The sequence below is a fragment of the Oryza glaberrima genome, chromosome 5 (assembly GCF_000147395.1).
Source record: "Oryza glaberrima chromosome 5, OglaRS2, whole genome shotgun sequence".
Lineage (NCBI taxonomy): Eukaryota > Viridiplantae > Streptophyta > Magnoliopsida > Poales > Poaceae > Oryza > Oryza glaberrima.
The window spans coordinates 17,145,807-17,156,287 of NC_068330.1; the positions used below are offsets into that span (position 1 = coordinate 17,145,807).

Genomic DNA, 10,481 nt, shown 5'->3' on the forward strand with positions numbered 1-10,481 from the left:
AGTAGGAAGAGAAGAAGAGGAGGAGGGAGGAGTGTATCGAGTATAGGGGAGGGGGCGGACGGGTGATCGCTGGGTGGACGGGGGAGTGATCACCCGCCCATTAGCATTTCCGTGTGCGGATGTCTCTCTGCTACTCTTCCATCGATTCATCCCGGCCTCAAGCTCTCTCCCTCTCCTGCGGCCCGCGCTCTCCTACATACATGTCTGCTTCGATCTACCTGCCTTGCCTGCCGTTTTTATCAAGGGTAAAGGTTGGCGAGAAGCGAGAGCGCGTGCCTGTGATCTGGAGCCGGTCGTAAGAGAGGAGATCAATCAAAGAGAGAATGACATTGGCCTTGTTTGGATCCTCCAGGCTCTCTGGAATCTTGTTATTTAGGAGTATTAAACGTAGATTAATGAGAAAACTCATTCCATAACCCCGGGCTAATTTGCGAGACGAATCTAACGAGGTATATTAATCTATTATTTGCTACAGTGATGCTACAGTAATCATCCGTTAATCATGGATTAATATACCTCGTTAGATTCGTCTCGTAAATTAGCCAAGGGGTTATGGAATGGGTTTTGTTAGTACTCTACGTTTAATACTTCTAAATAGTAAGATTTCGGAGGGCTAATTATTAGCCCAGAGGATCCAAACAAGACCATTGTCAGGAAGATTTGATGTGATCTAGATGTGGTTAATCGAATCTGACTTCGAAGGACAATTCTTTAGATGTGCTTATGTGCTGCTGGTTCGTGCTAATTATTTAGATGCTTGAATGAATGTAATATCCTCCCTTCCCTTCCCTTTTAAAAGCTTGATTAACTCTTAAGATCCTTTGGTTTGATTTGTCTTGGAAACTAGGATGAGGTGGAGCTTATGGATAAATGGTTTTAACTAAAGATATATAGTTCTAAAAAAACTAAGATATATGGATTTCACCAGCCCAAATAGTGGGGATGCCTGATCAGCCGGACAAACAATTCCCAACAACTAAAATGTACAACATATGCAGTAGATGATCCAAAAATAAGGCAGAGAAAAACTGGAATACTAACAATTCCGAACCATTTTATTTTGTGTATTACTACATTTCAGCAAGTAAGACCTATTTGTACATGGCAAAAACATGAAGAGTTGCAAACCATTTTATTTTCTGTACATTTCTGCAGGTACTAAGTGTTGTTTGTACACGGAAAATGCTCCCATGGCTCCAGCAGATTCCACTTCTGATAGAAAGTTCAGACGAGCTGGAAACATCCTTCCAAATCGTTCACCATACTTACTGCAAAAACCCAGAAATCCACACACAGGTCCATCGAAGTCTCAAATCTTATGGACAAGAACTTGAGCACCATACTGGGGTTGGAGTGTGACTACAAGCATTGGTGCATGAACATAAGACGGTGAGACAACAAGCGCGAAGCGCTGAAGGATCATTGCAAGGGCCACCTTTGCTTCAACCATTGCAAGATTCTGGCCGACACAGATGGTAGGGCCAATCCCGAAGGGGAAGTATGCGCCAAGGTGATAGCTCTTGCCCTCTGCAAACCTTGATGGATCAAACTCATCTGCATCGGCACCCCATATGCTAACATCATGATGAATGTCAAGAATAGGCAACTGGAGCTGCGTGCCAGCCGGAATGTCAAATTTGCCCAGTTTGACATCCCGGTTGGCTATCCTATTGAGAAACACGGCCGGAGGATACAACCTCAGGGTTTCTTTTAACACCATATTTACCTGGTTGCATTCAAACATTAAACAAAGTATTACTTGCTGCATTCAATAAATGAGATAACATAAGAAGTATAAAATAGATGGACTCACAATTTTAAGTTCACTCAGGTTTTCTGCTTTTGGGTGCTCATACTTGCCGCACACTTGAAGGACTTCATCGCGAGCCTTGTTTTGCCATTCTTGATGTAAAGCTAGAAGAAGAGTTGCCCATGTCAACAAGGTAGCTGTTGTTTCTTTCCCCGCAAAGTAAAAAGTCTTGCATTCATCAATTATTTCTTCAATTCCCATTTTGAATTCACTGTCAATTTTACTAGCGGATAACATCATCCCAAGCAAATTGTTGGAATCCTCACACTTCCTTCCATTGATCTCAATCAATTTGCGCAACGAATTCCGGATTTCCTGGTTTACGATCTTCCTTCTCCGGTTCTTCTTAGTTGGGACAAACCTATTAGAGAAAGATGTCGCAATTTTCTCCCTCAATCATGGTGTTTGAAAAGCATGCTAAGAGACAGAGGTACCTCACCTGAAGCCAGGGATATACACAGTCCTCATTGCAAGAATAACAAGTTTTAGCTGCTCCTCTTGCAATTGGAAAACTCGCTTTCCTTCCTCATAGCTACTTCCAAATGCCACACAGGAAATTACATCTGCAATCAAAGTGTGGAATTCTTTGTTTACATCAATCTCAAACTCAGTGCGTACTTCATCTTGTAGTTCCCATTTATCCAGCATGGATGAGGTGATAGATGTTATTTCTGGAATCCAAGCCTGAAAGGAATAAAAATTTTATCTTAGTGGGAAACCACTTTATTAATGCATTATTCATATTGCAACTCTTGAAGTGTTGATCACATCAGAATATTACCCGTAGAAAGGGAAGGTTTATTCGCCAAGATAACAGTCTACAACACATCGTATTCGTTTAAAAAAAAAAACTACCATTTACAAATGACAGGTTGACAGGTAGTGCCATTTAAGCGTCGTAAATAAATAAGTATAAGAAAACGGTTTCATTTCCAAAATAAATCAATACGTAAGCACATCGTATTTGTAAAGAAAGGGATAAATTCCATTCCATTGTAAATACATCCATAGAAATTTAGATCAAAGTTAGTAGAATTGTAGAAAGAAGTTAGAAAGCAAATTTGGCAGTTCTATACAGGATCCTAGCCTTGGAGAGTAGCTGAGTTCACATATGACACAACTTACATATAAGAAATGAGTAATGAACATTTTAGCAAGGCTGACATAATTACATATGGACTTATGTTTGAGAATCTAGTCCTTTGTAATTTATCGAGATCGATAAGTTGCCAACATGATGTATAAGCATCACGATTAATGACACGTTTTTCTAACACAATCTACACCTTCTTACCTTGACCCTCTCCATGTTGAACGCCGGCGCGATCACACGGCGGTGGCGCGCCCACGCCTCCCCGGTGAGCCCCACCAGCCCCTCGCTGAAGAGTTGCCGCGCGAGCGGGTTGTTGCCGCCGGGGCCAGCCTTTCCGAAGGTCCCCGTGGTGTCGGTCAGCACGGCCTTCACGACCTCCGGGTCGGAGACCACCAGCCGCGGGCGGGGCCCGAGCCAGAACACGAACGGGCGGCCGTACCGCTCGGGCCACTCGCGGTGGTGCGGCGCGACGCGGGCCACGACGGCGTGGTGGAAGGACGCGAGCGGCGCGGACTGGGCGGCGGCGAGCAGGTCGCGGTAGCCGGCGGCGTTGCCGGAGAGCGGGCGGCGCGGCGGGCCCCGGATGCCCTGCCGGCGGAACCGGCGCTCCAGGCGGCGCGGGACCCACAGGAAGGAGTGGAGCAGGCGGAGCGCGAAAAGGACGGCGGCGGCGGCGAGGAAGGCCGTGAGGAGGATGCCCAGCAGCGCGGCCATCGCTCTGCTCTAGCTGCCGCTGATCGACTCTCTCGGATTGGGACTTGAGCTCGGGCGGAAGAAGGGGAGTGGCGTTGACAATTGGAGCAGGTGAGGTGAGGCGACCATTGTTTAGCACGTTCTGCCCGCGCTTCTGCTCGTGGATTCGCCGAGTTTTCTGAGTATTTTTACAGCAGAGGCCGCAGATATAAGCATATCCGTGAGCCGCGCAGCTTCGACGCCGGAACTTTTGATTTCCCCCGGTTGCTGCCAATGCCCAGTGCTGAACCGCGTGACATAACTGAGGTATTTAACTATATTTGCTACTCTTATAAGCAGCAATTAAATACCCCTCTTATAAGCGGTTTTGACTTTAAGGCTGTTTTGACTTTAGTAAAAGTCAAATTTGCTTTAATTTGATTAAATTTATAGAAAAAAGTAGTAACATTTTCAACCCAAAATAAATTTATTATGAAAATATATTCAATTATTGATTTGATAAACCTAATTTAGTATTATGAATATTATTATATTTATCTATAAACTTAGTCAAATTTAAAATAATTTTAGTTTAACCAAAGTCAAAACGTCTTATAACCTGAAACGGATGGAGTATTTACCATTGAACCCAAACATCATAGACACATAATGATCCATATGTCATATACTGTGAGCGTAAATTCTTAGCTATCGCCATTGATAAAAAGTTAAATATCCCTACATAATTCGTTCGAGTTTGGCAACTACAGCTGTGCCGAAAATTTTGTTCAAAGGCCCAACAAGCTCCATCACCGTTTACCTTTGCTCTGATGAGATTGCGACCCTGAGGCTGAGTACGACCATCGTGAGCCAGAGGCCAGAGCCCCCGTCATTCCCCCCAACCCACCCCCACCCCCTCTCTTACGGTCTGTCTGGCAAGAGATGGAAGGATGTGAAACAAACTCGACGTAAAGTTGAGGGACGTCTGGTGAACTTACTCCCAAAGTGAATGACCTACAAAGAAGCAGGCCATAACACAACAAATAAAAAAAGCCCAGGAAATAAGCGGCCGTGAGAAGAAATTACAGTCCACTAACTGCACTGCAGTTACACATGGTCCATGCTTGCTTACCAAAGAAAGCCACAATTTAGTATTAACTATTATAAATTTAAAAATAGATTTATTTGAGTTTTGTTTAAGAAACATATGTTGAGTTGTGATCCAAATTTATTTGCACTTAATAAAAGCTAGCTTTGTTATCCCTTTTAGGGTTCCACCTCATATATATATATATATATATCTCTTGTAAGCCGCCGTTTGGCGTTGTAACCTCACCCCGATATATAGAAGATATTTTGCTGGCTGGCGTCCGTGGTTTTTTCTCTCCTACTTTAGGAGGGTTTTCCACGTTAAATCTCGCATCTTCTGTGATTAATCTATTGTTTTTTATCGTTTATTTGCCTATCGTTTTCTAACAACATATACATACAAATTTGTATTTCAAAAAGGCTTGAAAAACGTGCCCACAATAATACTAGTACTAGCTATACAAAGAACAGAGCCTAAACTACCCAGCAACTCATGTCATTCTTGACTATTCATTTTTTCCGTGATAATATCTTTTGTTTATTTCCTTGTGTAGGTCAACTATTTTCTTCCATGGCATCGTGTCATTTGTAGTTGCTTGCTGTTTTAACTAAATTTTGAATGACTAGTTGACCACGGTTTTGAATAATGCAAGCAGTACAGAAAAAAGAATTCTTCCTGGCGACATGGCGTCCTAGCCAAGTAGCCAATATATATAAGGTTGATAACAAATTAACCGCTGACTGGCTTTTTCACATTTTAGTGTTTTTAAAAAACTTATCCTACAAATAGACTCCTAAAAAAACTTATTCTAGAAATGATCTTTTTCGCGGCGCCAATGTCGTTGGCACCGTGGTCCAACATGACGGCGCTAATGACGTTGGTGCCGTGGTCCAACATGACGGTGCCAATGAAGTTAGCGCCGTCCCCTCCGCCCCCAGGTGAAAGTTAAGTCACAAATGTGAAGGAGGACAGCGCCAACGACATTGGCATCGAGAACCAGTTTATAAAAAAATTTGAAAAGGACCTATTTGTAAATAAAAAATATTTACAAATAGGTTCTCGATGCTAATGAAGCTGGCACTGAGAACCTATTTGTAAATATTTTTCATTCACAAATAGGTCAATTTTTTTTAAAAAAAATACAATTTGGTCCTCGGCGTCAGTGATATTGGCGACGTCCCCTTCACATTTGTAACTTAACTTTCACCTGAGAGACTAGGGGAGCGGCACCAACATCATTGGCACCGTCATGTTGGACCACGGCGCCAAAGACATTGGCGTCGTGAAAAGGATCATTTCTAGAATAAGTTTTTTTAGGGGTCTATTCGTAGAATAAGTTTTCTAAAAGAACCAAAATGTGAAATTTTCAGCTTGCTTTAATGTAGGATCCGGTACTTATTACTCTGAGTATGTTCTAGTTAGAGCATCTCCAAGAGAGTGGCTATCTCACTCTTCAAGTTAAAATTTAGCAATTTTGGATGAAAAACACACTCCAACAACCTTGCCAACTAGATGACTTGACCATCCGGCTGGCTAAACAGCTCCCCTCGCTGGCCAAAGATGGCCAGCCAAAATTGCCTTGCCAATCGGGCCCCACGCATGGGCCTACCCATTTCTCTCTTCGTCCGCCATCTCCTAAAGCGCCATCCTTCTGCGCACCGCCAGCGCCGTCCCTCCGCCGCGTCGTCATTGCCGCCGGCCTCCGCCGCAAGCGTCGCTCCGCCGGCCGACTGCCTCCCTCGCCGTTGCCTTCCCATCGCCGCACGCGCTGCTCCCGCCGGCCAACCGCCTCCCTCGTCGCCGCCTTCCCATCTCCGCTGCGCGGGCTCCACAACGCCTCCACCGCCGCACGGGTTTGGCCAGCGGAGATGAGAGGAGAAGAAGAGAGAGAGAGAGAGGAGGGGCGGAGAAGAAGGGTGAAAAATAATTAGGGAGACTGACACGTGAGATCCACAGGTGGAGTGGAGAACTGTAATAGAGAGGTGATTCTGCCTATCCATTTTTTTTGTCAAGCTAGCTAGATGCACATCTGGAGAATGAGATTTAAAGATGTTGTTGGAGTTACTCTTACTGAAAACTGAACTTATGAAGTAAAAAAAAAGGGGAAAAAAACAATACGGCGACGTGCAGTGCAGTCCGGCCGCCGAGGACGTCGTGCTCCGTCTCGTTCCGCGTCGCGTGACTCCCAACCCGCGACCACACCGTCCGCAGAGCGCAGAGGCGGCCGTCGCCCTCCGGCCCACCAGTCCACCACCATGACATCCACAGCACTGGGCTCCCACACCGAATTTTTTTTATTTATACATTTTTTTATTAAAATGTTTAAAAAATAATTTTTTGTTTCGAAAATTTACAAATCTAATCGTCTGCCGCTCTTTGGGAGGGCGATTTTTAAAAATCGCCCTTCCAGAGAGCGGCAAAGGACCTAAATACAAATTTTCCAGCACGACTTGTTAGCTCTATGATTTTACAGTTTAAAATTATATTATATAAATCCAGATGAAATAAAACTTTATATCAAAATTGTAGAGCTCAAGGAGATCTACAACTTAGTAGTTAACAACTTTTTCACTTAAGCTGTTTTAGATATCCAAATATTCGTTACAAAATATAAAACATATTTAAAAAAATCTTAGATCTACATTTCAAACGATATTGGATGGAGATAAACTTTATATAAAAGTTATAGATCTTGATGAGATCTATAACTTGTAGTTTATCACTTTTCCATTTAAAATCATTTGAAGTATCGATTTAAGTAATTAAAACCAGTGGAAAGGGTCTAAATACAAATAAAAATTTTGCATTTAGATCCCTTGCCACCCTCTGGAAGAGCGATTTTTAAAAGTCGTCCATCCAAAGGGCGGCAGACAATTAGATTTGTAAATTTTTGAAACAAAAAATTATTTTTGTAAATGTTTTAATAAAAAAATGTATAAATAAAAAAAATTCCTCCCACACCTACCGCCGCGCGCGCCCCGGCAGCAACCTCGAGCGAGGCCCAGATGTGAGATGCCCACCGATCTGGGCCGCGCGCGCGCCCGTCGCGCGCGGCGCGGGGCAGCGTATTGCCCCCGCATCGGTCGCAGCCTCGCGGGGTTGGCTTGCACAGCGCAGCTGTCGACTTGTCGTTGATGTGGTGGGGGCACCTACCGAACGAACAGCCGTAACAGCGAAGGCGGAGGCGTCGCGATTTATGAATTTTAAGCTCGGGTGCTAATCTACTGACCCGATCGTGCGATCGGCTGCATGCAGGTCGCGAGGTTGCCGAAATAATGGGTCAGCCATGTTAGGCTAATCGGCCTCTTCATTATTAATTGATGACGAAATTTAGGTGACCACACAACGGAGCTGGGACGTTGTACTTGGTGGTTCGCCACTAACTGTGGGAGCGGCCAGGCTTGTCAACCATAGTAAGGCTCCATGTTTTTTTATATAGAAAAAAGTTTAATGTTTTTCGACGTATGTTTATGTACGTATATTGATTGTAAATTATATGGATGGAATCTAGGGTGCACTTAGTAAAGATCAACAGATATCCTATAACCAATAAATCTAATTAGATCTAGTCCATTAAAAAATAAATTATATTTATTAGTCATTAGTTATGATAACTCTAGTCTTCTATGTACTAATTAGACACCCTGGAAAATCTGTGCATGAATCGTGTACCGGTTCAGATGAAAATAGTTCATATCAATGCATAACTTAATAATTATAAAGTTTAAATTTTTATATTATCAAATTAATGGAGTACCGGTTGGGGTGAAGGAAAAACATCAAAGCTCATGGTTCGGATCGGCTCGAACTCGCATTCATAACAAGCCAAGCGAAGCTGAGTTTAATGAGTTAGCTCGTTACTACAAAACGTTATCATATGTCTATATCCTTAGTTTGTATTAACTAGCATAGTCTTCTAATTACGTGGAAACTATTTTAGTAATTCCTTTATTAATTACTATTTATTAGTACGTTAACATATGATAAAATTGTGAATTCAAAATTATAAAGGTTGATGTAAATGAGATAGAGCTCATTAACAAGCTAGATAGTCAGTCGAGCCAAGCTAGCGTTTTGGCTCGTTAAGATTAACACCCTAAGTTAACTCATTAAGGTAACAAGCTCAAACAAATCGTTACCCACCCTTCACGTACAATGGTCTAGAGGTGGAGTGAGGATAACCAGGTTTTAAGTACTGGTGTCCACGAATATTAAACAAGTGTTTTTTAATAGGAATTAAAGAAGCATCCGACAACGTATGAAAGCTAGGGAGAAGATTTGTCTTGTTTTATTTTCACGCGCACACTTTCCGAACTACTAAACGATGTATTTTTTTAAAAAAAATCTATAGAAAAGTTGATGTAAAATCATATTAATCTATTTTTCAAGTTTGAAATAATTATTACTCAATTAATTATGTGTTAATGACTCATCTCATTTTGTGTATTTCTCTTTTTTTCTCTTCTTTTATTTTCTCTCAAACACACCCTTGTAAGATCAGGGATATGCTATTGGTTTATGTCTCTTTAAAAATTTGTTAGGGGTGCATTATGAGAGCACGGTAATGGAGAGTTTAAGCATGATACAACTTTATATCCATATTGTCAATGTAAGGATAAGGCATACCGCCTATACATGGGTTTACGATACACGGAGATACCATAGACCTAATGGTATACGAGAAGGTATCCTTTGATTAAGAAAATATGGTGGATAAAGAAAGAAATTATCTTTCCGGAATAGAAGGTGTTAGAGTTCTAGTCAGAAAAGATAAGGTATCCTTACTTCGTATCATGTTCTATTTCTCAGAGTTCTACTTTGAGAGGAAAATGATCTTCTCTATAAATACAATACCCTCTAAGAGAAGAGGGACACACCATCGGAAGACAAGTCAATATAGTTCTAGACATTCAATTTTGTCAAGTTTATATTCGAGAAAGAAGACCACACTAGCTGTTGACTACGTGTGAGAGCTCCATGCCGCCAAGCCGATTGATACTATACTAGGACATCTTAAATATTAGGAAAAAGTACGAATTACCTCTCCCCTCCGAACTATCACAGTCAACCGAATTATCCCCCTAAACCAAAGAACCAAACATTATACACCCTGAACTTTTAATACCGGACGAATTACCCCCTCAACTCAATCTAGAGAGGTTTTGTGCTACGTGGCGTACGCGTGGCGCTGACATGGAAATCCAATTAGCAAAAAGAAATAAAAGAAAATTAAGGCCCACATGTCATATTAAACCACCCTTTCTGTGCTTGGAGCCTAGAGGCGAGCGGATGCGGGTGCGGGCTGCGGCGGTGACTCCGGTCGACAGCGAGCAAGCGCAGCGGGGAGAGGGGACTAGTCAGCGGCGAACGGCGGCGGGTACCGTGGCTGGGTGGCTTCGTCCTCTTTCTCTCTGTGCTTGGAGGCAAGTGGACGCAGGCGCGGCGGAGGACATAGATGTGGCGGCCTCATGGTCCTCAGTGCCGCCCGCTGCCCGCCTCGCACTCCCCACCGTGTGCCAGCCACGGAGAAGAAGGAAGAAGCCGAGGGTGTTCGAGACGCCAAGCACGTCTCGGGCCTCGGGGTCCTCGGTAGTGACTCCGATCGACAGTGAGCAGGCGCAACGGCCTCGGGGTCCTCAGCGCCGCTTGCCTCGCACTCCCTACCACGCGTGCCGTCCGCCTTGCCCACCCCTTAGACTCGTCGCCCGCCGCTGGCCACGAAGAAGAAGGAAGAAGCTGAGGGAGCTCGAGACGCCACGCCCGCCGCTGCCCTTGGGGTCCTCAGCGCCTTCTGCCGCCCGCCTTGCCTTCCCCAC

At 43.6% G+C, this 10,481-nt stretch overlaps 1 protein-coding gene across 1 annotated transcript; it reads right to left on the reverse strand.

The window, feature by feature from the left end:
• Positions 1 to 1,013: 1,013 nt before the first annotated feature.
• LOC127772856 (cytochrome P450 734A1-like) lies at positions 1,014 to 3,779 on the reverse strand. The gene is made up of 4 exons (XM_052298840.1): positions 3,105 to 3,779; positions 2,250 to 2,494; positions 1,814 to 2,171; positions 1,014 to 1,726 (listed from the first exon to the last, which is right to left on the reverse strand). The coding sequence occupies exons 1-4, from the start codon at positions 3,615 to 3,617 to the stop codon at positions 1,310 to 1,312; spliced, it is 1,533 nt and encodes a 510-aa protein (XP_052154800.1). The 5' UTR covers positions 3,618 to 3,779; the 3' UTR covers positions 1,014 to 1,309.
• Positions 3,780 to 10,481: the final 6,702 nt, after the last annotated feature.